General features: G+C 35.1%; 2 protein-coding genes and 1 long non-coding RNA gene across 5 annotated transcripts; 1 reads left to right on the top strand and 2 right to left on the bottom strand.

The window, feature by feature from the left end:
• Positions 1-530: 530 nt before the first annotated feature.
• On the top strand, positions 531-13,568 carry LOC140825504 (protein TRANSPARENT TESTA 9-like). 2 transcript variants are annotated; one of them, XM_073187336.1, is made up of 21 exons: positions 531-739; positions 916-967; positions 1,088-1,164; positions 1,270-1,403; positions 1,484-1,580; positions 1,714-1,771; positions 2,249-2,357; positions 2,447-2,570; positions 2,650-2,836; positions 2,942-3,267; positions 3,868-3,956; positions 4,262-4,332; positions 4,842-4,949; positions 5,326-5,391; positions 11,042-11,179; positions 11,521-11,626; positions 11,710-11,781; positions 11,911-11,969; positions 12,168-12,327; positions 12,491-12,657; positions 12,852-13,568. In XM_073187336.1, exons 1-21 carry the CDS (start codon positions 687-689, stop codon positions 13,149-13,151), a joined length of 2,553 nt encoding a protein of 850 aa, XP_073043437.1. In that variant the 5' UTR covers positions 531-686; the 3' UTR covers positions 13,152-13,568. The 2 variants fall into 2 exon arrangements, with proteins under 2 accessions (XP_073043437.1, XP_073043438.1); XM_073187337.1 differs by lacking the exons at positions 531-739; positions 916-967 and having other exon boundaries at positions 1,087-1,164; positions 1,270-1,408.
• Positions 13,569-15,213: 1,645 nt separating this feature from the next.
• LOC140825505 (RNA-binding KH domain-containing protein PEPPER-like) lies at positions 15,214-19,329 on the bottom strand. Its single transcript, XM_073187338.1, has 6 exons — positions 18,880-19,329; positions 17,194-17,452; positions 16,604-16,752; positions 16,281-16,532; positions 15,945-16,139; positions 15,214-15,653 (listed from the first exon to the last, which is right to left on the bottom strand). Exons 1-6 carry the CDS (start codon positions 19,234-19,236, stop codon positions 15,477-15,479), a joined length of 1,389 nt encoding a protein of 462 aa, XP_073043439.1. The 5' UTR covers positions 19,237-19,329; the 3' UTR covers positions 15,214-15,476.
• Positions 19,330-20,064: 735 nt separating this feature from the next.
• Positions 20,065-23,336, bottom strand: LOC140825503 (uncharacterized). Of its 2 annotated transcripts, none has more exons than XR_012116675.1 (4): positions 22,985-23,336; positions 22,791-22,893; positions 20,548-22,378; positions 20,065-20,249 (listed from the first exon to the last, which is right to left on the bottom strand). It is a non-coding gene; the product is annotated as an uncharacterized lncRNA (long non-coding RNA). The 2 variants fall into 2 exon arrangements; XR_012116676.1 differs by lacking the exon at positions 20,065-20,249 and adding an exon at positions 20,275-20,463.
• Between the last annotated feature and the right edge of the window lie 4,453 nt (positions 23,337-27,789).

The raw sequence follows: 27,789 nt of genomic DNA, 5'->3' as shown, positions 1-27,789 counted from the left end.
TTGTATAACAGATAAAAATACAATAAAAAATAAAATATTATTTTTATGTAATTTTTAGAATTTTTATAATCTTCAAATATATTTTTTAAAATTTTCTATTTTTTGCATCAAAATTTTAATTTATGGAAAAAATATAATTTTTTTTGTTATTTTGAATTTTTATTTTTATAACTGATTACTTATTTAAAAAATTCAATATATATACATTAACATATCCCAAAAAACTTATTATGATGTAAATAAATTATGTCCATAATTTGAAATTATATAACAAATTTTGACAGGTGGCCTCGGCCGGAGCACACCTACGCATGCCTCCAATTTCTCTGTCTAGGATCCTACTCGATTTTTTAAAACCCGACCAAAATATTATCCCGAATTGCCATCTCTGCCTCCAAAATCCTCTCGTATATTCTCTCTTTCTCGTCGCCGATTTCGATTACCGGCGGAAAATTCGGCGAACGCAAACCCTAAAATATTTATCCGCTAGCTTCGATATAGGGAAATTGTCTGTCGCGTTGACAGGTTCCCGTGACAAGAGTAGGCGCTCGGTGAAATCAATAATTTGCTTAGGAAAATAAGCATAATAGGAAACTGATATGCTAATTGAAGTATGTAGGGGATATTGAGGATGAATTTTGATGCAAAGAAGAATAAAAAAGCTGTGATCGCTGGCTCTTGAGAGGATGTGGTCTTCCTTTTGGAGATCCCGGGATCGATTCTCTTTAGATGAACTCAGGTAGCTTTTATTTTGTACCAATTATGGTGATTATCTCTTGCTACGTACGAATTCTCCCAGGAAATGAGTTATGTGTGGTACCCAAGCTTTTTGTTCAAATTATGTACCGTGCGTTCATTTTCTTTTGCACATCATTACTATTTTGAGGTCTAAAATTTACTTGATCTCGTGTGTAGATACTTAGTCGATCAGTTGATGAAAGTTCAAATTGTAAACGAGGTTAACAAGGTAACTTCTTTGTCTTGCTGGAACTTGGGGGGCTAGAGTATCAATGCATTATGGATATTATAATTTTATCGTGTTTTGGGAGCATGTTTCATTTGAACTCCAATCTGGATTCTTGTGCAGGACTTTGTGATTGAGGCATTGAGATCTGTTGCAGAGTTGATTACTTATGGTGACCAACACGATGCTGCCTTTTTTGAGTAGGATTCAAATGCTTTTGTTATTTGATAAGCCAATAATGCTTAAACTGCTTATGGCCACTTTCTTTTTAACTCAATTCCTGATCCTTCTTGTTTTTTCATTAGGCTTTTTATGGAGAAGCAGGTTTTGGGCGAGTTTGTACGCATATTAAAAATCAGTAAAACTGTGATAATTTCAGTCCAGCTTTTGCAAACAATGAGTATTATGATCCAGAACCTTAAAAGTGAACATTCAATATGTAAGGTTTGAGCAACCAAATTTTTTAATCCGCTTTTTTTTAAATATCTCTGATTAATGATCTCTATGACAACTTTGCAGATTATATGTTTAGCAATGAACATGTGAACGACCTTATTACTTATTCATTTGACTTCCGAAATGAAGAGCTATTGTCTTATTACATATCTTTTTTAAGGTTTGCTTCATAATTCAGTTTTTTTTTTTTGTGTATGTCATTTATTTAATTCAATATGTTGTAATTTCTATCGACGCGCTGTATGGATCTCTGACATTTTTAATTCTTTGTTCGATTGCTTATGCACTGACAGGGCAATAAGCATAAAGTTGAATAAGGACACCATTTCTCTTCTTGTCAAGATGCATGATGTAAGTTCAGTTAGCGTATCCTATCACCATCACTGGATTTTTTTATCAAACCCGCTTTTTGTTTTTCCTTTTTGTTTTAATTGTTTTGGCACGATTATTAGGTTATAAGGGAGTTTGGATTATCGTTATTCCTTGGACATGCGAACAGAATTGCTTTGGAGCATAATATATTTTGAGTTCTCAGATTTTATATATGTATAATAAAATCGAGGAAATCATAAGCATCAAAATGAAAAATTAGCAGACTTGAGAAAGTGGATAAAAATACAACTTCTTCAATAATAAAGGTTTTATTTTGAATGTTGCTTACACTTAAGATGTTTTATTCACGCATTTTAGCTTTGCTAGTTATATGCTATGGCAAACCTGGCTGGGAGCTTACTACTTGGTGAACAATGTTTTTACTTTAAATGGACAAATAATTAACTTGCTGTTATGCTCTTCTTTTGATCGTTTATTATAATTTTTTGAATTTAGGATGAGATTGTTTCTTTCCCACTCTATGTTGACGCGATACGTTTTGCTTTCCATGAAGAGAGCATGATTCGAACTGCTGTGCGTGCATTAACGCTTAATATTTATCATGGTGAGTCTCTGCTCTTTAGCCTTTGTAACTTGCAAACCGGTAGAACATGACCCAAAACTACATAAACCATATATTTTGTTGATTTTCAGTTGGAGATGATGCTGTAAATAGGTTTATATCAAGGGCTCCTCATGAGATTTATTTCTTGAACTTGATCAAATTTTTTAGAGATCAATGCAGCAATTTGAATCATTTGGTTTCAGATGCTTCTAAGTAAGTTGTGAAATACCGTTTTCTCACTTCAAGGTTTTTATTTCATTATTAACTGGAATGGATATTTTCCCAAATATAGGAATATGGGGCCAGAGTCAAGATCTTCTATCCTTACTGCAGTCGATGAGATTGAGGACAATCTCTATTACATCAGCGATGTTGTCTCTGCTGGGATTCCTGATGTTGGGAGATTAATAATGGACAACATTTTGAAGCTATTGATATTTCCGTTAGTTCTTCCTTCTTTGAGGATTGAAACTGTCAATGTATGCTCGTGTTTCTCATTTTTTCATTTTCCTTACCTCATGTTAGTTTTTTTTACCTTTTTTATAGCAAAGATGTTTATTATGATTCTCTGAATGTAAATTCAGGAGACAAGAATCGGTGCTGTCACTGCTTTATATTTACTTTGTTGCATTTTGCGCATAGTCAAAATCAAAGATCTAGCAAACACTGTAGCTGCTGCTCTTCTGTGTCGTACAGAGAATTTCACTGAAGATGTTGTGGCTAAAATCAATGGTTATAAGTTGGAACACCATTCTTCAAACTCTTATCAAAATTCTAATGCTAATATCCACAGTTCAGAGTCTGATGATGGAAGTTTGCTAGTTACAATTCCAACATCTAGTTCTTCGCAAAGCCATCCAGAAAATGGTACTACCTTGGCGCAAGATTGCAGTACATCATGTACTCCTAGGTAGTTAATGCTGTTGATCACTTGATCTCATTCAATTTCATATTTTCCTTATAATAGCTTTCGTCTTATATGTAACATGCATATATTAGCTGTTATAGTTTGCATTTATTAGCTATTATAGTTTGTTGAATTGTCAAATGGCTTTTCACTCGGGTGTTGTCGTCGCTGATGTGTTTCAACATCAGCTCCAGTTTTGACCTCTGTTTTCTCCATGATGTGAGAAAGCAATTTGATAAATTATTTGCTTGAAATCTGTTACCTCGAATTAGGTTAGGAGAATACCTAGTAGAACAATATAACAGCTATTTGTTATCCTTCCACCCCGTAACGTTCCTCCTTGAGCTTGGTGTTGATTTGAGTTTCTCATAATTCTTTTGTTGACTACATGCTTCTAGGGTTGCAGTTTTTGGGGCTGTAACATCGAAATATTTCACTTGAAATCGATTACTCTGACGAATTATGAAATTATTTGTAAAATGCTTAGTTGCATAAAATTGTATGCCTCGTGGCTAAGATAAAGCTAATTCATTTAGCTTGCGTTTATAACAGCCCGAGAATGTGCAAATTTAAGTATTCTTACTGTTATAACAAATCTTGCAGGGAGGCTTTGCTTTCTTTTGTTAGCAGTGGCAATGATGTTCAAGTTTCAGGCTCTTTAAGTGTGCTTGCTACCTTATTGCAGACTAAAGGTTCTATAGAAAATCTTATCGTTTTGCTCACCTGATGCTCACATACAATGTACTTATATTATAATGGGTTGAGTTGTTTTCCTATTGATTTAAGTACCTAATTTTAATCCACTATTTTGGATATAGTAAAAAGTTTTCAGAAAACTAAAAAATGATGGATTATTTGGCAGTAATTGAAACTTATGATTTTCATTGGCTAAAAGTTCATTCAATTTAAAACCACATGATGTAAGTGAAGGATTTCAAATTCATTGGGAAACCTTTAAATTCAAGCATGACTTTTGAAGTAATTTGTGCACCTGCAGAACTGGATGAATCGACGGTAGATGCTCTTGGCATACTTCCACAACGCAAGCAGCATAAGAAGCAGCTGCTGGTATGTGGTCTTGAGACTTTTTCATTGCCATGTTTGGAGAAAAGAAAATTGGATGAAACTGTGTTTTATAGAAAGAATTAAAAAATATATTTGGAAGTCATTGTGCAGTTAAAAGGGAAACTTTAAGGGAAAGGGTATTTGTATAAGAAGGGAAGGTTAAAATCTTCCTTTAGTTATATATATGTATATGTATTTATATTTTAGAAGGCAAGAAGTAAGTGAATGCTTTTTCCAATGACTATCTCCCCATGGAAAATGGCTAGGAAGTTTATAAAATGCTGTTTATACTTTTCAGAGAAGGTAATACAAGGTTGCATGTGTCGAAACTTGTTTTTTTCCACACTATTTCTGTGTAATTCGGGCATTTGTCATGCTTGTTTAGAGTTTTGAAATGAAGCTATGATGTTTATTTTGGTGTACTTTTTATATGCTGATCATTTTTTTGTTTGAACCAACATTATGTCAATTCCATTGGTTGATGGAGAGTACTGCTTTTCTTGTGCTTACAGCGGGCCTTAGTTGGGGAAGATTCTGGTGAAGAACGACTCTTTTCTTCCAGTAGTCTGGTCAAAGATGGCATCAGTAGTGGCCTTGATTTCTATCTGCAAAAGTTGAGGGTACTTGTTCTTTTGCATCTGCTGTTGCTGGCATCACCCCCTAATGTTTCTGGCCTTGAAAACATCACATTTTTAATTTGTGTGATATCAGATTGGATTTAATTGCAAGTTCTATTATTTTCTCATGTAGACCTCTTGAAATGCTATTCACTTCATGTTTACAAGTTGCGAAATGTCATGAATTGTCATTTGAAGCAATTGATTAAAGTTGTTAACTATTGTAGATATCGTACTTGCATTGTTTTCTTTTACAATTTCCGGGGTTTTGAACTTCAATTGTTTTAATTTTGTGTTAAGCACGTTCAATTTTATGATCATAGTTCAAGCAAGTTACTCATAAAAGCATGATGTGATTTAATTCAATCTCAATCTGCAGGATCACTATGGAGTTTCATGTGGATGCCCAGAGGTTGAAGCTAGCCCTCGCGTTCATAGGTTTGGGGTATGCACTCGACGTGTAATCTATCGAATCATTTTAAGTTTTAAATTTGTTGCATCTTTTAGTGGGGTGTATTCAATGTAGAGATTTAATGACTTTCAATGACTTTTTTAAATGATAGATTTTCATGGATTTGGTAGATTTTTATTGACTTTTGTAGAATCTCACAGATTTGTAAATATAATTCCATGGAGTTTTGTAGACTTTTTGTAAGATTTTGATAGATATTTGTAGACTTTTAGACTTTTTCCAAAAAAATTACAATTCAATTTAACAAAATCAAAATTTCAATATATATTATTTCTTTGAACTAGTAATTATTTAACATAAATAACATCTTCACTTTGAAATAAATTTATTTATTTAAAAAGTAAATATGTTTAATATATGAAATAAATCACAATTCAATTTAACAAAATTAAAATTATGAAATTTGATAAATTTTAAGCAGTTTTTTATGAAAAAATCTAAGGTTCGTTATTGTGAATATGATCAACGTCACTCCACATCCATATGCCATTATATTTTGGAAGGTGGTGAGCAAGATATAGATGCATATAAAAATTTATTTTAAGAAAACAAAGCCTCGTCATATGATGCATTTCCTCCTCACCTTCCAAGATATAGATGCATATAAAATTAAAATAGATTTTTATATCCTAATTCCTGACCACGGTGAAATCATCCGCTAAGATTGAAAGATAGGACATAAAAATTGTTACTATCATTCAAAAACTGATAGGACATAAAAATTGTTACTATCAAATGATATGACATAAAAATTGTTACTATCAAAATTTCACATAATTATTTGAAATATAAAATATCCTAACATAAGACGAACTATAACATATGAATCCCATTTTATTTTCCCATCCGTAATTACAATCGTTGAGAATTATTGAGAAGATAGAAAACCAGATATTTTCCCCTGGTCGAGTAATGTCCAGTGGCCCCGACGTTATTTCCCTCCAAGAAATTAGTATACCAACGACCAAAAAGCTTCTCATATCTTTTCAAATCTTTGTCGTTCTAGTATGCAGATGGGATGATACATTTTCAAGTGTTCTTTCAAATAGCGCCATCTTTTTTTCTCTCAGATTCGTGGATCAACACACCATGATTTGAATATATTGAAATCATAATATATTTTTTTATCAAATCAATAACGATTCAAGAAAAGATTCATACCTTTGAAATTTGTAGAAACCCTCGATTTGTCTTTAGAGGGGAGAAAACACCGTCTTTTGAGTGAGAAAGAGAGATATATGGGTGAGAATGAGAAAACACTGTTTTTTATTCTATTAAAAGTCTACCAAAATCTCTAGGGTGAGTAGAAGACAATTTTTGAGTTTTTATAGTTGTACCTAGAGTTTTAAAGTTTGTACATAGAGAATTATATTAGATACATTATAAATCTATGGAAATATTGGATACCTATAGATTTTATTTAAAAAGTCAAGTTTGAATACCACTATACTTTTCATGACTCTAGAAAAATCTAATTTGGATACCACAAAACTTTTATAGAGTTTATAAAAGTCTATGTTCAATACCTCTAGACTTTTGAACTCTACAAAAGCCAATAAAACTAATTAAATTTCCAAGGTTGAATACACCTCCCTTAAACTGTGTTTGCACTTTAGATTATGGTAATGACCGCAATTTAAGTAATTTTTTGCATAAATATAATTAATTAATTATGTTGGAATGAATTTTTCGCATTAACTTTTGTAGTTGAACTTTTTATTTTGTTATGTTTTGTTTTCTCATAAAAATAAAGGTATTATGAGAAATGGGCCTTTGAAGGAAATATATGTTGTATTTTGGAGATCAAAGGTAGTCATTACGAGTGGCTCTTAGTTAATAATATTATTTTATTATATAAAATACATTACATTTTTGTGTGAGTAAAACTTTTTTGGGTAGTTCTCGGTTTCGATTGAAATTGTAATGAATGGTGACATCAAATGGTGGTTTCAGCAGTGTATGATCTATGTAAGACCAAGAGAAAGAACATTATTTTGGGATGAATTGGCGAGGCTAAGGTTAATTTGTGGTGACATGTGGTGTTTGAGAGGGGACTTCAGTGTCGTGAGATCCTTGAGTGAAAAATTGAATTGTTCATCTATAAAAGCGAACATGTTGTGTTTGATAAATGAACTAGAGCTGCATGATCCACCCATTTGAATGCTAAGTACACTTGGTCTAATTTCAGGGATACGCCGATCTGCTGTAGATTAGACAGATTTTTGTTCTTAGGGGGTTGGACGGATATTTTCTCTTTCTTTAGACAGGAGTTCTATCGAGATTGGTGGATAAGGCGAAGTCAAGGAACGAGGGACAAATTCAAGGGGGGAGAGGTCTGACGCAAGGGGGTCCACTTTCATGTTCAATCTAGTTATAGACATGCTAGGCAGATTGGTGGATAAGGCAAAGGCAAGGAACGGGGTTCAGGGATTGGAAATTGTTAGAGAGAAAGTAGAGGTATTACATATTCAATTTGCGGATGATAATTTGTTTTTTGTTAAGACTGAGAGACATTTGCGTAAATTTGTTTTATATTTGAATTCATTTTGTCAGATGTCGGGTTTAAAGATCAACTTGGACACGAGCGCGTTGTTGGGAATTAATTGTACAGAAGTCGATTCAGAGGGTTGGCTGTAGAAATAGGGTATAGGAAGGAGGATTGACCTATTAAATATTTAGGGGTTCCATTAGAGGGAAATTCTACGGAAGCGAAGTTTTGGGAAGACATCGTGTTTAAGTTGTTAAAGAAGTTAGCTAGCTGGAAGAAAACGTTTTTATCAAGGGAGCCGATTAACTTTGATCTTGGCGTTGTCGAGTGACCTTCCAATGTACATGTCTCTTTTTAAAGTACCAAAAGGTGTGGCAGCGGTTATGGAGAAGGTAATGGGAGACTTTTTATGGGACGGAGCTGATAGAGGCTTACATTGTCATTTGGCCACGTGGGAACATGTCTACATACTGAAAAATAGAAAGGGCTTGGGGATTGGGAATATTTGTTTGATCAATAAGGCACTTTGAGGAAATGGTGGCGGAGATGCTCGGTGGGGAAAGATTCGTTGTGGAAAAAGGTCATTAAAATAGAATGGATGAGATGTTGGATTAGCTAGGAATGTTACCTTTAGAAGCTCTTGGAAATTTATCTCCCGAATTTACCTGGTTTTTCATTTCTTGTGAGGTTGGTGATTAAGGGGGGATATCATTAGTTTTTGGGAGGACAAGTGGGGGGAGTTTCTTCGTTTAAAGGCCATTATCTAACCTTGTTTCAGATTTCTTTGCTTCATAATCAACCCATTATTAGGTTCTTAGATGAAAATGTTCATAGTTCCAATTTTTCTTTATCCTAGGATCTATGCTTCATAAGAGATTTTTCTTTGTGAGGTTCTTAGACAATGTTAGGGTGGAGGTGGGTGCTACTGACCTCAGGATTTGGGAAGGGGATTCTTCAGAGTCTTTCCCTATTACAATAGGAGCGGTATGATCGTAACTAATTTACGATTTTAAGAGGAGCGGTATTTTTTGGAGCATGGTAGTCTGTTGTATCTTCTGATCGTTTTGTTTGGAACGTGACAGAAGGATCTTCGAAAGCTTAGCGGAATCGACTGACGAGTGTTGGGATAGATTTAGAGCTACAGTGTGGACAAAGAAAACCTTCAGATTTTTTACATTTATTTATTTCAGATCTGGTTAGAGATTGAAATTTCATTTGAGGATGTTGTGTTTAGATTGTTTTTATTTTTTGCTTTTAACGTACTTGCGGATATCTTGTTCTTTTTTTTTGTAAACCCTATCCTTTTTATCTTATATTGAATATCGTTTCTCAGGGAAAAAAAATTTCACAATAAATTTTGTGTTCAAGTTTTAGTTTGTTATGTTTTATCCCCTCGTAAAAATAAGTTACTATGGGGAATTTCAGAGGCCCAGAGTAATTGCTGGATCTCTTAACAATATATGATAGATGTTATAGATCATGTGGAATTGACATTTTGGAGAAGAAAATTTGGTGCGGTTTAGCAATCAAAGAAAGTCACTACAGGTTATCCTCCCATGTTGATAGTTACTTATGTAATATAGATGTATGTGATCTATGTGGTGATATATCAAAAGGCTCATAAGTTCAATTAGCTTTATGGTGTTTATAATTTCTATTCAGGAAATTTTTGTACCGTATCCAGATAAGATGAGTATCAGGGAGCCTATGATGATGTCATCGTGATTGGCTAGAGAACAACTATTTTGTTCTGGAAACTCCTCACTCCTAATCTTTTTTACCCTTATTCCTACTTGCTTTTTTTTTTCTCATTCACTACTTTCATGTACAGAATCCAGAGTGGAATTGGTTCCCATTATCTTATTTGGTTCAATCAATTGAAACTAGCTCAAAAGGATTGCTAATAACTTATTTGGCTGTTAACCTAGGCGATAATGCTAACTTTTAATGGCCTCGTTCAGAATGTAGTTGCAGTGCCAAAGTAAGTCACTGCAGGGCTATTTGAAATATTCCTCTAAAATCAAAGAGGACATCATCTTGTTTTTTGAATAAGTAGTGGGCCGAGGATAAAATAGATCTCGTTGTCTTGCATGCAACTGTATCGGCTCATAGAAAGAGAAAGTGCAAGGATTAGAACTAGTAACGACCTGCAATGACCGACTGTTCTGCGACCGTACTCTCAATAATTTTTTTCGCCCAGATAGACTTCTCAAATGCATATGCACTCTCAAAGCTTTAAAGTTGTTTGAGAACATGCAAAGGAATTTTTTTTAGCCCAGTCAGACCTTCTCAAATGCATATGCACTCCTCTAGGGCAATGATAACTTATGTTTTTGTATGTTGGTGTTTTTAATTATGTGGCCAAATAACTGTTGAAACCATAAAAAAGCATATCAAGTTTTTTGTACCAGACTCTCCTGTGAAATATAGAAAATTCACTTTTTTTTTCCGGTGAAAATTAAATAGACATCTTAGACTTAACATTTTATAAAAGTTGCACGAATTCTCTGCGCCGGCTGAAAATCTGGTGAGTTGAAGTATTTTAATGATATCTCATAGACCATTAGTCCAAATGACCGGCTAGTAAAACGGCTAGGAAAAAAACTCAATTTTGTACAATTCATATTTCAGGTCCGCTAGACTAGTTCGAACGTTATGTATGCTAACTGGACTTTGCTAGATTGAATTGGATGACACGAATACAACAACCGGTAGTGTCCGGTTAGGATAGATAACTTTCGAATTAGTCCAGCCAGTCTGAATTATGATTTGTAGAAAGTTGAGTTTTCTTTCTAGGCCGTTTTGTTCGCTATTCATGTTGATAACTGTTCAATGATATATCATCAAAATATTTCAACTCGCTTGACTTTCAGTTGATGCAGGGATGTTCGTGCAACTTTTATAAAATATTAAGACCTAAGATGTCTGAGAAGTGTAATTTCGAAATTTCACAGGGAGTTTGGTGCAAAAAACTCAAAACATGTCAACTGGGTAAATAAAGCAAGTAAAAAGCTGAATCCCATCAATATGTACGGTACATGAGGATGATCGTCAATCAGGAATGGCTTTCATTCGGTTTTAGCTCTGTTTTCCTGTGTTGAAGTAATGTTCTAGAATCTGAATTTCTTATTTTAGGTACTCGATACACTGGTCGGGCTCTTCTGCAGGTCAATGATATCTGCAGAAACGTTGTGGGATGGTGGTTGGCTTTTGCGACAGTTGCTACCTCATAGTGAGAGAGAGTTTAACAGAAGTCATCTTAGGTTGCTCAAAGTAAGTCATTTTTGAAGGAAATCAAATTGTGTATGCCATCTGGACTCTTATTTAAATGATGTAGTTTCACCTGTGAAGTATCTTACTTATATTGCCTCATGGATCCATGACTAGTGGAGATTAAAAGCCTCTTGACTGTGCCTAAATTTTTGTTTCATTAATGTTGCGTTGATATTTGTATTTCCAAGCATTTTGTTCTTCAGATCTTTGTTAACATGTTGCAGTATAAACCGAGAAATGTGCTGCAATCCTCTGATTTCTGTTTGTGCTCCATATTAAGCTGCATTTACTGACAATATTAGTTTCCTGTATGGAAATTGAAGATGTTCTTTTTTGCCTAGGACTCACTCCACAATTGCAGTAATCGTGTTCTAGAGGAGACAAGAGGAACTTGGTCTGATATGTTGGTGACAGTTCTTTGTGATGAATGGAGAAAGTGCAAAAGAGGTTTGTTGTTTTTCATGCTTTAATAGAGGAACGTTTGTCATGAATTTTTGAAACATGTTGGATAACACAGTTGTTTCTTGTAGCTATTGAGTCGTCTTCTCCTCGAAAATATCCGAAGTCTATACTTTTTCCACGTCAGAACTCTGTCTCCAATGGTATCATCTTCTCTCATGCTTTCGCAAATTTAAAATATTAGAATACCTATCCACACTGCACGTAGCATGTTTAAATGTTTTTCCTTTTGTAACCAGTCATCTTAAATGATTCATCTCTTGTGTTGACAGAGCTTACTTCCGGTGAATCATCATTTGCTGCTGGTGAAAGAATGTGCGAGACTGTGAAGGTTGTGCTCGAGAAAAAGCTTTTATTATTACATTGCCGTTAAATATTATGAGAACATAATTCTGCTCTCCTGTGCTAAATGCACATGGAATTGTCGATTGTCATCGTTTCTTACATAAAAAAAAGGAATTCTCGATTGTCAATGGAATGCATTTTAATGTTTTCCATTTGACGGTAAGTATATTTCTCCCCTACCCAGGTATATGTACTGCTTCATCATCTCCACATTTTCTCTCTTGGGAGAGTTTTGCTAGATCAACCTACTCTGTTCTCCGGAGCTGAAGTTTCAGCAGAATCTAGAGCAAAGAATTCTGGTGTAAATCCACCAGGACCCAAGCCAAGCACCGAGATTAATCTTGGTATTTTTAAACCTTTGTTTACTTGTTTTATTATTGTTTTTATACAATTGTCGTTTTATTGCTTTCTAGTTCTCATGAATTTTTACACTCGCTCGGTAAAAGATCACCAATCTATGCATGATATTATACTTGTCTTTTAAAAATGTTTGTCAACCTTCTGCAGTGGACGCTTTGCCATGTAGAATCTCATTTGAAAGGGGAAAAGAGCGCCATTTTTGTTTTCTGTCGGTCACTATGGGAAGCTCGGGGTGGCTCGTTCTTGCAGAGGAATTACCCATGAAACAAGGTTATGGAGTTGTCCGAGTTGTAGCCCCGTTAGCTGGATGTAATGTGAGTATTGCTTTTGCGCATTATTAATTTCTACCAAACTACTTATATTGGAAGATTCGTTTCCAGTCGCTACATGCTACGCTAGAGAAAATTTACTCTTGAAACTAATTTTTACATCCAAGTTTCAACGTATATTTTCAGATTATTCATTCACAAATCACAACATTTGAGACGTATGTTTTACCCCATGACAGCCCAGAATAGATGATAAACATTTGAAGTGGTTACACCTTCAAATCCGACCATCCTCATTCCCTTTCTCAGACACCAGTAACTATATCAACAACGAAAAAGTGAAATCAAAAGCTTTGGTAGATGGAAGGTGGACTCTGGCATTTCGAGATGAGGAGATTTGCAAGCGTGCTTTATCCATGATTGTTGAAGAGGCCAATTTACAGAGCCATCAGGTAGAAAGTATACTAAAACCTTTGCTTGAACTTGATACAAATTTAGATAATTCAAGTTTTCAATGTACAGAAGGCAACTCTTCTTGAAATTACCTCCTAATTCTTTGTTAATTATAGATTGCCAGCAACTCCATCTGTACATTACATTTCAAAAAAATCTATAGGTACACAGATTTAGTGTAGAATGCTCGATTGTTAGAATCATTTGATGTGTATACGAGATCAACACGTCCCCCTTGAGCTCCGTGTTTTTATTTTTTAGCTTTTCCCTGCCCACAATTCATCCTTTTAACCACTTTGCCTTTTGAACCACAGCTGTAAGTTTTTTCATAATACATACATTTGAACTAGTGAAAGGAAATGTTCCAGCCAAATCAACTTTCATTTGGTCGAAGTGTTGAGAGTTTTGCATGCTTTTGATCATATCTGTACTCCGAAAGTCTTCACCCATTCTTTATTTTCGTTTCTATGTTGTGAACTGAAACTAAAAGTTACTTTGCTTTACCCTCAAGTTTTTATTATCATTATTTAAATTCCATTACAATGATTGAGATACCAATTTTTTGTGCGTATATGGATTGTGACGGGGATTTAAAAATTTTAATGAAATGAGAAATTTAATTTGTGGCATAAATTGGCTATAGAATTTATAAAGCTAGATTAAAATTTTAGAAGACTCTCTTGTGGACGGCTGCTCCAGCCACCCTAGCTAGGTTTCCACAGGCCCAAGAGAATACCAACTTCCTGGAGTGCTGTTGAATTATTGAACTGGAATACGATCAAAGAGTTTTAGGATGCGTTTGACTCGTTCTTCGTGTGGATAATATTGAAGTATTGGGATACAAAAATGTTATAAAAATTCTTAAAATATTATTTGGATCTTGACCCTAGGGCGTTCACTTCATAATATTTTGGGGAAAAAATAGTGGTCCATTATTGTGAAGAATAAGCTATTTGATCGGGCAACTATTTTTTTAAAAATATGATAGATATGTTATTAGTATGAATCAAAATTTATTACATCCAAAATTTCTATTATATTTTACATGCAAAGCTAATTACTTTTTGACAAAAACTTGTGTGAGACGGTCTCACGGATCGTATTTTGTGAGACGGATCTTTATTTGGATAATCCATGAAAAAGTATTACTTTTTATGCTAAGGGTATTACTTTTTATTGTAAATATAGGTAGGGTTGACCCGTCTCACAGATTGAGGTCCGTGAGACGGTCTTACATGAGACCTACTCTTACTTTTTACGTCAATAATAGTTTAATGTTAAAAATGTTTAAAAACTCTTCCCCATCTTATTACCCACGCGCGCGCGCACAAATAAACTAAATTCACTCTACCCCATTGACAGAATAATTGGAGATCAAAATTGATGCTAAAATGAGAGCTTCTTTCAAAGTGTACTTCACAGCGACACACTATTTGATCAGCTCGTGTAAACCTGACATAGGGCAGACGGCACACTGATATTATATTTGAATGTTTAAATGATGCCTAACGGAAAGCCTACTCAGTAAACCCAGAATTTGACTTGTAACCCGTTGCACATTGTCTTGCTTACTCGCATCCTCTAACCGGTAGATGAGATCCTACCTATGTAGTCACTACCCTCCTTTCATATCAACGGGTAAGATCTTGTTACACATACAATTTCAAAAAAAAAAAGTGGATCCTTATATATGTATGGACAAATCTTGGTCACCCATCCTATCATGAGGATAATGCGCACATAGATAACCTAGGGGTGCAAGCAGCTGGTAAGAATCTCGGTCTAAATTATCTTGATTTGACCGGAATAGAATTATAGTAGCACAATATTCGTTCAATTTCGGCTTTTAACTATTTATACTCCAATAACATGAGAGTCGAGTTGATTGAATTATGTTAATTTTCAAGCACAATGTTGAGTTCTATTATTCTACAAATATTTTTGAGCTTTTCGAGCTCGTTATGAACATGAGCAGGAGTAACGTGATATTCTCACAAGTCAAACTCGAGCTTGAAATGTAATATTCGATGAAGTTTGAGCTTATAAATTTTAAATCGAGTCGAACTTGAGTAGTATAATACTAGAGCTCAACTCAACTCACTTATTTGCACCCCCACCCTAGCTCAATTTTTGAAGTTGCAAAAAGCATTATATAAAGTAAACCCATATAGCAAACTACAAGTAACAACTATTCTCTTTATCCATGTTCGATCCTGCTTTACATTTTAGAGGTGACATAGACAGATTATCTGAAAGGACTACTTAACGAACTCACGCTCGAGCTGAGCAAATCATAAAATAAAGCAATCTCAACCTCCAACACAAAGATCCGCAGCAGCAGTATGGTAATTATGCAAAAGACGAGGAAGAGTACGAGCTTTCGCCTAATTGAGACCACTCGAGCTAACACATCACAGCCTGAAGCTACTATAACCACCAGCACCTGATGATCCATGGCTAGAATAAGGTTGCCCAGTTAACGATGACGAGTAAGAACTGCTACCTAACTGAGAGTAGGAATGTCGTAAACTGGATTCAAGCTTGCCATAGCTCCCCAGAAGTTGCTCTCGGTGACCACTGGTGAAGTCCTGCATAACATACGGTAACGTTGATATTAATCTCTAATTCAACCTCTATTTAATCTTTAATTATATTAAGAATGGAGGCCATTTGTATAAACAGTATTTCCTTTTGTTACTGTTTTATTACTTCAACGCAATACTCAAACCAGATTGTTATCAAACAACACTATTCATTAACATCAACTTGGTTTCTAATCCCTAATTTGGTCCATGAACTTGAAGGGTGAAGCACCCCTGAGTTTATGATGATGATCAGAGACATAAAAAAGGCGACGAAAAAACTGAAGAGACACTCACCTGAATAAGTTGCTGGGCTACTTGAACTTGTGAAGAGGTGCCTTTTATCTCCACGGTGATTTCATCAGGCAATCCCCTACTCTCTTGCACAGTAAGAATGGCACCACTAGTGCGTCTAATGTAATCAATATTTGCTCCCTGAACTCCAATTATATCCTCTGCATAAGCAAGTGGTACTTGCATTGTCTGTGCAACCTGCGACAAGGAATCAACGAGGCATAGTTAGAGGGAGAAATAGTGCAAGAGTCTGACAACCTCGCAGTCGATTCTAGCAAATAGCGTACAAGTGCTAAAATTAAATAAACAGAAGTAATATTCACAAGTCCATTTGCAAACCTGAGTGACAATAGGTCCACCAGAATGTCCTATTGCTGAAGAACGATTTCCAAGTCCATGATCTGCTCCATACACTGAAAGTCTGGACGCATTCAAACGGGATTCCAGTTGGCTTTCACGGTCAAGGAAGAGTGAATCCCGCTTTAGAGAAACAGAGTAATCGGAGCCTAGCGTCGTTTGCGGGGTAGTATGCAGTGACGTCTTCTCAGTCCAAGATTCTACTTGTCGTTCCTGAGTCGCGGGAGCATTATACTGCAAAAGAAGTAACATTCTCACTATAGTCTCATGATCGCAAGAAACCACAAAACCTACCAGGAACTTACACTCTTCTCAAATAAAGGAAGAACTGTGTGATCCACCAAAAACTTTCTCAAATGACCCACCACAGCTTCCAAGCCTTTCAGGACTTTGACAGCTTCTCCTTGTAAATCAACAACCCTTTCTTCGGAACTAGCATAAACAGGCAATTCATCTGCAATCAACAAAAAATATAGAGTACCATGTCATTCATCACAAAGTGGAAAATTTTCTGGAGTTGATCATAAGAAAATGATTACAAGACAAATATAACTGGGATATAGATTTTCCAGTTGAGATCAAATTATCCTTTTAAGGGAAAAAAATTATTTTATCTTTTTTTATCTGACTGATCAATATCTATAATTGACCAATTAAGGCTGCGTATGTCATGCATGTCTTTAAATCGTTATGCGCTCATAAAACGGAGTGCAAGGAAAGAATATTTCCTATCATAAAGCTTAAGGGACCCGAAGTAATAGTTGTAGAATCAAGAGGAGTGCATTGTGGATGCAATCCTTGAGAACAATCAGAGTCCAGAGACTGTTTGGGAAGCTTAATAAGAAAAATCATTAAAGCAACAGGAATAAACGTAAAAAAAACTAAGTCACAATACCACTAGAAAGCACCCGGATGGTAGCACCAGTGCTTTCTTGAATAGACTTGATGACAGAGCCTTGCTTTCCTATTAAACTAATGGCCTGTGTCGATGCCACCAACAAACGAAACGAACAAAATGCAGCACCAGTAGAACCAAGGGGTTTTCCATCACCATCATCCTCGAGTAGTCCGTTGACACGCTTGAAGATTCTTATTATGGCATCCATAGCTGGCGGCACTCCTGCTTCTGGTTCTTCTTTCCCAGATATCAAAACCTGAAAAACATGATACCAAATCCATAGTCAGTTAGGTTGGTAAAATAAACTAAAACCAACAATGATAGACTGGAGTTTTCAAATATAGAAACCAGAATAATAAGAGGGAAAAGAAACCTCGAAAAAGAACACTAATAACAGACCATCAAACTCAGAGTGCATTCATTCAACAAATAATTCACAAATCACAACAATGACAGAATTTTATTATAACGGGCGAAATAAGTAACTGATAGGTCGACATGAATACTTATTATCAGGTAAAGCTTTAATTAAAGGCAAAGACAAGTAACTAAGATTACCATATTTGCATACTGATACAAACGAAGCACCCAAAGAAAAGTTTCTTTCAGTTTCTTCATCTGAAGAATTTTTCTTGCTACAGTTTGTTAAATCTACAAAATCACTGTGCTTTTACGACCCGCACAACATGAATAAATAAGAAGTTAAAACGAGTAGAGAAATAACAAGCCATCCTGTGTAATCAACTGTCTTAGAAGATAAAAATGGTAAAACATGATAATTTTGAACACATTTCGCGATGCTTCAAACACATAGAAATGTATATTTCTATCAGCAGGTATTCAGAAAACGTAACACTCGATTTCATTAAAAATAAAAAATTTAAAATAAACTGTAAAAGACCACTAGACAGGGAAAAAATACTAGGTTAACCAAGAATGAACAGTCATAACCCAGCATGGAAAATATTATTCCTTTGTTATCTATGTTGATAGGAAAACATTTCAAACTGCTCGTGCAAATTATAAATGAAAGCACTCAAATGATAATGAGCCATCTATCAATAATAGAGAAATTTATATTTTTGCAGCTATTAATTCCTCGCATTGAACACCTGTTTGCCATGGATATTGTCATGTAGAGTAATCCCTTTACAGAACCAAAAGTATCTTCAGAACGTCACAAAGGACAAGTTAAAGCTTCACTAACCGAAGCTCTTAAGCGGATCTTTACAATTATGTAGGTCAGCTCTTAGCTACTACTAATTATTGTTCATGCCCCCTTCTCCTGAAGTTTGTCATATGTAATTTGAGAACACGATCAAAATAAGATTGAAAGCAGTGGAGAGATTACATTAAATGCACATTGAAGCCTTAAAAGAATTTCAGACTCATCGCACGAAACCAACGGTCGCAAGGGAACTAAATCTCCCAACTACCAAAAGTAGTGCCCATAATAATGTCCAGATTTCTTGGAAACACTAAAAATCTTATAAAGAAGTGAAATTATCCTCAGATTACTACAAAAAGTGGAAAAGAAATGAAATGATCCCCATGGATCAGAAAAGGCCCCAATTTTACCGACTCACAAAACCAATAGAGACAAAAACCCAATATGCCAAAAAATGACTGCATTCACATTTATTTCAGCGTGCGAGTACAGAGAGGGAGTTGAAAGGACATTACAATGCGATCGGGAGAGGTGGCAGGTCCATCGAGAATACGAATTCTAGCTCGCGTATCCTCAACGAGCTTCTTAATGATATCTCCTTTCCGCCCAATAATACCGCCCACCTTCAGCACTGGAACCACTACCCTAAATACCGAATAACCCGGCCATCCAGGCCACTTCGCCTTCAATTCGGCTAATTCCTTCTCCTTTTCATTCAATCCCGGACTTTCCACGGCATCCGTTGCCTCGGTTGAAGCGTCTTCCTCACCATCAAAGTTTTCGGTTTCTTCTTCGACTGTAAGCTCCTCTATGTTTTCGGCCGCTTCTTCGGTGGCAGCGCCGTTGATTGCTGTCGATTGAATGGAAGCCATTCTGAGACGGTTAGGGTTTTGAAGGAGAAATGGCGGCCGGAAATTGGGTTTTAATATGCAGCGGAAATGGCAGACCTCGTTATTGACTTGCGATTAGTATATATATTGCTCTTAAAAAGAATAAGTTCATATATATTAAAATTGCTATTGTTTTCAATGAGTTGTCTTTTCGCATTTTCAAATATACTAGGTTTGGGCACCTCAATTCTTGAGGTGTCGTACCCAAGTTAACAGTATAAAATATGAGTATATTTTTTTTTTTCAGAATAAATAATTATGTGTTTATATTTATGTAGATATTACCGTAAATTTTAAAGCTAAAAACATCATAAACATAATATTTTTTTATGTTCTATCTGTACTGAAACGATGAATATTAACGGCATATAAAGTATAAACATGAGATTAAAAATAAAAAATAAGACAACTGAATAAGAGATAACAATGATGATCCAGTAAAAAAAATTAAAATAAATGAATAAAAATTGTTTGGAGCTTGTATTAACATAAAGTTCATAATATATTTACACATATATACTATTAAACATTTTCGATAACAAAATATAAAGAATTTGTTATTCATTTAATGTATATGATTGATTTGGTGAAATTGGTTGGTATTTAAGATTGTCTGTAGAGGGCTGAATCGAGTTTTGGAAATCGGCAGAATCGAGTTTTGGGCATCCCCATTACACGCAAGCGTTTATATAATAGTTTGTGTGACTCCACTAAGTATAAGGAATGAATATGATTAGAGCTGTTCACTGTTTCACATAATATAAATAAGCCTTTCGTTAAAGAGGATACAATTTTTCAGGGTAGTACGAGGAAAAACAAAAAATAATATTAGTGTCATTAGCCATTAGGCACTGCCACATCATACGCAAACCTTGTTTTGCAAAGTTTAAACATCTTAACTTTAAACTAAATATAGGTTTCTTTTCCAAATCTGACAGCATAACGACCTTTCTCCATGCGCCCGATTTTGATGAAGTACGAGATTGGTTTTCAGCCTGTAGCCAAAACATAAAAATCAAAATTATTGATACATCTCCCAAAACATCAACAATTTTCAGAAACTAATGTAATGTTCAAGTCAAGAGAAGTCAATGCCTCTTCAAACTTTTCAAAATTTTGGGTATCCAACTCATCATTGACTTATGGAAGAAATGCAGCTTCCATAAGATAAATGCTGTCCTAGTTAATTCCGTTAAACCAAGCATGAGCCTAAATGGGTACCCAAAGTAAATGATTTGCCATAAACTTAGGTGGGTGATCAAAAAATATAGCAGAAAGCATGCATCAAAACACCTTTATTTCTTCCGCTCCATTTGAACCGAGCCTCTGGTTGACACTACAAAGTAATTTGCTTATCAGATCTTTTGCTGCTAAAGAAAGTTTAGCTTCCTCTGGGAATTTCAAATGTGTTCTCCAGTTCACTATTTGCAAATTTAGCCAATACTCCTAATAAGCGTTCTAATTATAAACCAGTTTGGGCTAAGTATAAGAAAGATTAAAGATTCCAGATACCTTTGAATTGAAGTTTGAAACCACAATATCCACCGAAGAAAATAGCAGTAAGAACTAATAAATATGATTATTTTAGAGCTTTCTAGCTACAACTCCATCCTCGATCAATAACTCATCACCAAAACATAAGATAAAAAACTCATCACCAAAACATAAGATAAAAAAGGAGAAGAAATTTCCTCAAGTAACCTTTGTAACTGATAAAAAGTTAACACTTGAATACTCTTGAGTGAAGCATGCAAATGGACCCATAACAGAGTTCCAAAAAACACTTTTGATACCACAATAGTAGGAGCCCAGGAGAGACGTACACTTTGATTTCATATTTACCGCAGTAGCCCAATTACTCTCATGCAGTTTGACACGTTAGAAAAGCAAACCAAAACCATACCTTCCTACAAGTTGACTTAGGACCGTCAGAATAGAAGGGTGGATATCCCACAAGCATTTCAAACATGATAGCACCAAGAGACCACCTGCACAACGATATCGTGCATATAGCTAACCTGAGCACAACAACCGAATCCACTTCCCTTGACAACATTGGCAAGGAAGAGAGTATCAGGAGGAAGAGCGAGGTGAAGCTCGACGGGTTGCCACCTTGAAGTTATCCACACCAACAAAGAGTGGCGAGAAGGCAGAACCGCCACAACGTAAGCAACGGGTTCAAGCCTATGCAGAGCCTGGCACTCGGAGGCTCGAAAATGGTAACGATTTCCATGCTTGAGGAAACCATACAGTAGGTGAAGTTCCTCGAGGACCAGATTTCATGGCTTTACCAACAGGCCACGGTTTCAGAGTTCGCTGTCCATGTTCACCATCAGTAGGAGTTTGATTTGTTCGAGGATAACACGGAGGATCAAGTTCAGACAGCGAACGAGGACTCTTGGTTTCAGTATGGAGAAAACGCTACCTTTAATGCGTAATATACGCATGCAGTTGTAACTTTAAGTCATTTGTTCCGTAAATATTTTGATGTGTTAATTAACTGTGGTTGTGGAGTTTATATGTAGACTGTGGTAGTTTTAGTCTTATGCGATGATGTTGCGGCGGGATGTTGGGCGGAGAAAAAGAAGTAGAGTTATGTCGAGAAGCTACACAAGTACACAACCATTGTGCGCTAAATAAAATAGTAATAGTTTTTTTGTTTTATTTAATGTATGGGTTTAAACATGTTTTTATATGTATAGCATATCATTAGTAGAGACCCAAGTATGGTTACCTTTTTTTTTTTTTTGCTTTCGAAGATATTCGTTAGCTTATATTTGCAGTAGTCAACAGTCGGCTTAAGCCTTTTCGATTTGGTGCAGAAGACTGTTTTTTTACATGAAGAAGTCTGTAATTTAGATGTGTAAGCAAAATAGCAAATGAGTAAATGTTAGACTATGTGCTTTGATATTAGTTGAACATATGTTCATTGCAAAATGCTGCATGAACTCTTTTTTTTTTTGTTTCCTACTCCAGGTAGTTGTTTAGTAGGCAAGCCAAAGGTTCAGAGAGTACACAGAAGAACAAGACAAGGAAAGGCGGGAGAAAATATAAAAGAACAAAGCGTACGAGCTTACCGATGGCGAGAGGGATAAGCCAACCCTTTTTCCCTGTAAATGATGTGCTGCAGTAGGGGAAAAAAAACGAGGTAAGGTAAAAGGGGAAGGGACAACGGCAAAGGGAGTAAAGCAAACGAACGAATATCAGAACAAGGAAGGGAATGAATCAAAGGCGGAATAACGCAAAAAAACAGGAAAACAAAATAAGAGAAGAAGAAAAATAAACCCAAGATCACAAGATGAGCTCGCAGGGAGGGGAAAAGGGAAAACCGAGGTAAAATAAAAGGGGAAGGAACAATGATAACGAGAGCGTAGCAAACGAACGAGAACCGGAACAAGGAAGCGGGCATAACAAAGGCGGAGCAAATCTAAGGGAACGGGGAGACATAATAAGAGAAGAAGAAGAAGAACGAAACCAAGATATAAAGATGAGTGCACAGGGAGAAGGGGAGAAAGCAGAAAACAGTAGAGTCTTACCAGCCTTGAGAAGGGAAATGCGCCGCAGCAGACGGAGCAACGAGAAAATGGAAGCACGAAGTCGCAGAGAGCAAACCAAGCAAGCCCTTTTTTTTAACGTAGGCTGTTCGTTCCAGACGGGAGTATGGATGAAGGAAAAGCAGGATAAGAAAACAGAGAAAGATGGATGAACTGAAAACACAGTAGAGGCTCACCGATGCCAAGAAAGGAGAAGCCACGCAGCAGAGGTAACACTAATAAACAGGAAGAAGAAGGCCACGAGCACGCACCAAGCAAACTGTTTTCGTTGAACTTTCCTCACTGCAGTGGGGGAAAGGCGAAAACAAGGCACCAAAACAAATGAAGACGGGGAAAACGAAGAGACGACGAAGGAAGCAAAACTCATTGTAACCGGCAGCTGTATGGTGTGGTGGAGACGTGATATCCCTGTGGAGATGTCTATCGGTGCATATGTGGAGAGATGCATGTTAGCCACGTGTAATGGGAGCAACTGGCAACTTGCAGGGAACTGGCCAAAAACGAAATATTCTCTCTTTTAGATATGTAGATATAAATAAATGATTTTTTTTATAGAAGAAAGTACCCTATAAAAAGTTTTGATATATTTTTTAAATTTTATGCTAAAATATTATAATATGTTATGGTGCTTGGGTTGATAAAATTTGATGATATTGTATATATAAATAATATTATGTTTATTAAAATATTTGAGTAGAATATGAATTATTATTGAATAAATAATAATATGTTTTTTTTATTTGATTAAATTTTAGATAAAACCACAAAATTATATTTTTTTTATCTATAAAATAATTATTAAAAATGAAAATAAAAACATGAAAGATAATATTATAAATTTTTTTTTGATAATTTGATTGGGTACGATAAATAGTTAATAATTTAACTGATATTAGATAAATAATCTATACATAAAATTACAATCATACATTTGATAATATTGGATTATTACATCCAAACAAAACCTTCATATTATCTTTTTTTGACGATTCTAATGATTCTGTGGGCCACATAAAAGTTGACGATGGCTGATTTGCATGAACAAAGATTGAATGAAATTTAGGATTTACGTTGTATTCATTCGTGGGATTTTCTTTTTAATGATTTTGACTAGTTGAGGTACATTTCATTTAATGTTTATACTTCCAAGTTCTTCACGAGTTTGAGTTCAGTATTTTTTAATCATGTTTTTTCTTCTTTTACTCAGGGTTTTTTTTGGATTCCTTTTTACCTTTTTTTTTTGAAAAAAAAAAACGTTACTGCACTGTTACATGTCACATATGAGACTTGCGACAACTCTGTCCGGTAAAAGCACTCACAATGAGGGTGTTAAATAAGTATGATAACACTCATTTAACAACCCTCTCGGTACAAGAGAAAGAGGGGCATTCAATTGTTTGAACGCCCCTCTCTCGATTTTTTTTTTATAAATTAAAGTATATGCACGCGTCATAAATGTATGGGGCAGCCGCCTCAGGCGGGCCCCACGTGTTCTTTGGTCGAGAAATTGGTTTTCAGTCCTCAGCCGCCGTTTTTTTTATGTTCAGTCCCTAGGTACTTTTTTAGTACCACATTTTCACATGAAGTGTACCACATTTTCACATGAAGTGTACCACATTTCCACATGAAGTGTACCACATTTTGTATGACATAGTACCACAATTTTGCGGGTAGGGAATGAACCCAAAGATATATTATGATTGAGGATTTTTCACCAACTTCCTCTTTTTTTGTTTTAAATTTTTTTATTAAGCAGGCCCCACGTGTTATGAATTTTTTTTTAATTTTTTCAGTTTTGTAACGGTTTGTTTTTATTTTTTTTAATACTTTTTGTTTTTCATATCGTTGTAAATAATTTTTAAGTTTTTTAATTAATTCGGATTAAATTATAAAAAAATCCATTTAAGGGCTAGTTTCAATTCTATTCTATAAATATCCAAAAATATGTACACATATTTTCATTCTAATTCTACTCTCTAATATTTTCCCATCTATTATTTTTAAGTTCCAAAAATCTTATTTTTTTTCCAAAATAGATGAAAATAATAAAGTAATTTTTTTACAAATTTATCGAATTCTACAAACAACCTGCAAGAATAATCATCTTCTCAAAACTCACAAATTCCACCAAACTATCAATTTCGTAATTATATTGTAACTATAAATAAATTGTGCTCACGTCTTGTTTAAATTCTTCTTCCGTCGTGATATTTATTTCGAACATCTTATTTAATAAATATATTTAAAAAAACATTAATAGCATTTATTAAAATCAATAAATTATTTTATTAAAAATTAAAAATATTTTAAAAATTAGAATAATGATTTAAATAATGTAAAATATATTTAAAACATATTTATTTTATATGAAAAAATTTTAAGATGATTGAGTGGATTGTAGGACCCCTAAATAATGAGTTTGAATGTTAAAAAGAATGTGAGTAAAAAATAATTTTTTATGAGTTGGTGAATATTATAACATTCATCCATTGTGGATGCTCTAACACAATATATTCAATCCCTCCATTAACATATATATTTTTTCCTTGAAATAATATTAACAATATAAAAATATTTTTCAAATTACTTTTTTACTTATAGAGGAGATCTTATGTGAGACGATCTCACAAACACTAATATCTCTTATAAGTTTTTGTCTATGATATAATAGCATGACCCACCAAAGGGTAAAAGGAAATGCAAAAAGAGAAGTGAAAGGGTCAAAATAAAGCATAGTTCTTGATAAAAATAGCTCCATGGTATGACGAGGACTTCTGTCCTCCATCTTCGGTCATGTCTGGTGTCCTCATGTTAAATCCATTTCACCCAACCTGTTCAACCCTAATTACTCTACTCACTCCTTCCCATTTCACTATTTCTCGCCAAAAAAAACTTAAAATATTATCCCGTTTCAGTTCTTTCTAGTGCCGCTGAAGAAAAAATAGACTTGAGAGGTAGCTGATGTGGTGCCGCATTTTTTATGTTCATGTCTTTTTGTTGGGGAATATAGAATTTTTTGTGGGAATGCTGCTTGGTGAAAAAAGGGAGTGATAATGCTGTTGTTTGTGCAGCATTTTAGAGTTCTATTCTTTTCTTGGATCAATGTGAGTAAAGATCTCAACTTTTTCATCTCTTTGTTATTTATGTTGTTTCTGTGCTGGTATTGATCGTTTTGCTTCGTTGCTTGCTCTCACCGCTTTCTTTTGATATAATTGTACAGGGTTTTGTTGTAATTAGTCGTTTTGTAGGTGATTAGTCACATGGAGGAAATGTGTGTGAGAGAGAGAAGAAGATAAAAAGCAATAAAAGGAATATGCGATTTGTTGATTTGCCCTGAAATACCAACTTCATCTTAATATGTTAATACATTGTAATCAGCCTAGTGATCCCTAGGCCCGCCTAGGCGCTGGTCTGCGTCCGATTAACGAATAATCATGCAGTTGTTGAAGTTTTTGTTCTTCTTCCCTAAATCACCTGTGTTCTTGCTGGGTTTAGGTGGACCTGTTTGGAGTAGACTTGCAAATCTGCATTATTATCTATCAAACTCATGATATTTTAGCTGCCTAGCAGATAGTTATATATTTTTTTGTTAGACCAGGTTATGAATGGTGACACTGATGTCAGGGGGTAATCTCTTTGATTGATAAGATTCAAAAGGTATATCGATCCCTGAGGATGCAGGTTCATAATAGGCATATGTAAGTTGTCTTACCTTAAGTAACATCCAAGTTGGCTTCAGAAAAACCGTGTAGTGTTTTTTTCCTCTGGGAGCCCTCTGACCAAGAAGCTATTGGTCATTGACCAGATGGCACCAAAGTTGTATCAGGGGCTCAATTGATTCACCAAAGGGACTAGGCCTTGAAAGCTGCTTTTTCAAGTGTCAGTATTGGGCCGGCCATTCAGTCAATTGTGGAAGCTTTTAAGTGCAGTTGAACAATTTGACATGTGGATTTGACCAAAAACCGTTGAACTTATAAACTAGACAGTACTGTAAAAATAATTTATGGCTAGACTCAGCTATTCCTCATCCTTGGTCAAAACGAAATACTTGACTTGTATTTATTGTTTTGCCCAGTATCTATGCTGGCTCTCTGCTGTATCAGGTTCCTTTGCTTTTTTCTATTTTTTCTCATAGAGTCACCAGTTGAACTCTATATTCCCTGTTTCTCATCCTTTTTTGTCATTTTTATATGTTGTTTTGACAATGGTGTATAGTATTATGTTTACGTGCACACTTCGAGAAAGATGGGATAATAGCATCCTTGTGTGTGTTTCTGGTCGCTAATTTTCTGCTCATAGACGAAAATGATATTTTGGACAGCGATTGTTTGTTTCCCTACTTAGTCCGGAGTGATATTTTTTACGACAAACTTATGGGCTCGAGCGCTGCAAGAATATTTACCGAGGTCAACAAAGGATTTATTACAAATGGATTTGGGGCAGCTTACTGGGAATAGATGTAGAACTTTTTGGCAAGCGTTTGCTGGACTGTTTGGTTGGAAAGAAACAGAAGAATCTTTGAAGACATTGAGGAAAAGACAGACAGTTGTTGGGAAAAAGTCAAGATTAACGTTGCCATGTGGATTGGAAATCATAAAGATTTCTCGAATGTCTCCGTTTTAGATTTGATAAGACATTGGGAGTATGTGTATCACTAAGCTAGTTTATCATTTTGGTGCAACTCTAAGGCAGTGAACTTCTAGTCCACTGATGTACTTTTTATCAAGTTATAATAAATAAAATACTATCGTTTACTATATAAAAAAAAAGTAGAGAAAATTTCATCCCTCATTTCTTGCTTTTCGAACATTTACAAAAATCAGTTTTTACTAAAGTGTGGATGGCCTTCGTATATTTTTCATGACAAAGAATTCTGGCTCCTTTATTTAATGTTACTTTTGCATGAAATTATCATCAAACTTGACTCAATTTTAACCATCGTACTATCTATCATCCATTGATTTAAGTGTCCTTCAAGTGA

This window comes from Primulina eburnea, chromosome 3 (assembly GCF_022965805.1).
Source record: "Primulina eburnea isolate SZY01 chromosome 3, ASM2296580v1, whole genome shotgun sequence".
NCBI lineage: Eukaryota > Viridiplantae > Streptophyta > Magnoliopsida > Lamiales > Gesneriaceae > Primulina > Primulina eburnea.
This window is presented reverse-complemented; position numbering and strand designations above follow the sequence as displayed.

What these genes read in the sequence shown, in the direction of transcription:
- LOC140825505 (XM_073187338.1), bottom strand. Translation starts at nt 19,236, where the DNA reads ATGGCTTCCATTCAATCGACAGCAATCAACGGCGCTGCCACCGAAGAA. An exon ending in TTCCTTTATTTGAGAAGAGT is followed by an intron (nt 16,533 to 16,603) that starts GTAAGTTCCTGG and finishes CTTCTTTTGCAG; the next exon opens with TATAATGCTCCCGCGACTCA. An exon ending in GTGGACCTATTGTCACTCAG is followed by an intron (nt 16,140 to 16,280) that starts GTTTGCAAATGG and finishes TCCTTGTCGCAG; the next exon opens with GTTGCACAGACAATGCAAGT.
- LOC140825504 (XM_073187336.1), top strand. Translation starts at nt 687, where the DNA reads ATGTGGTCTTCCTTTTGGAGATCCCGGGATCGATTCTCTTTAGATGAA. An exon ending in TAAAAGTGAACATTCAATAT is followed by an intron (nt 1,404 to 1,483) that starts GTAAGGTTTGAG and finishes ACAACTTTGCAG; the next exon opens with ATTATATGTTTAGCAATGAA. An exon ending in TCAGAACTCTGTCTCCAATG is followed by an intron (nt 11,782 to 11,910) that starts GTATCATCTTCT and finishes TTGTGTTGACAG; the next exon opens with AGCTTACTTCCGGTGAATCA.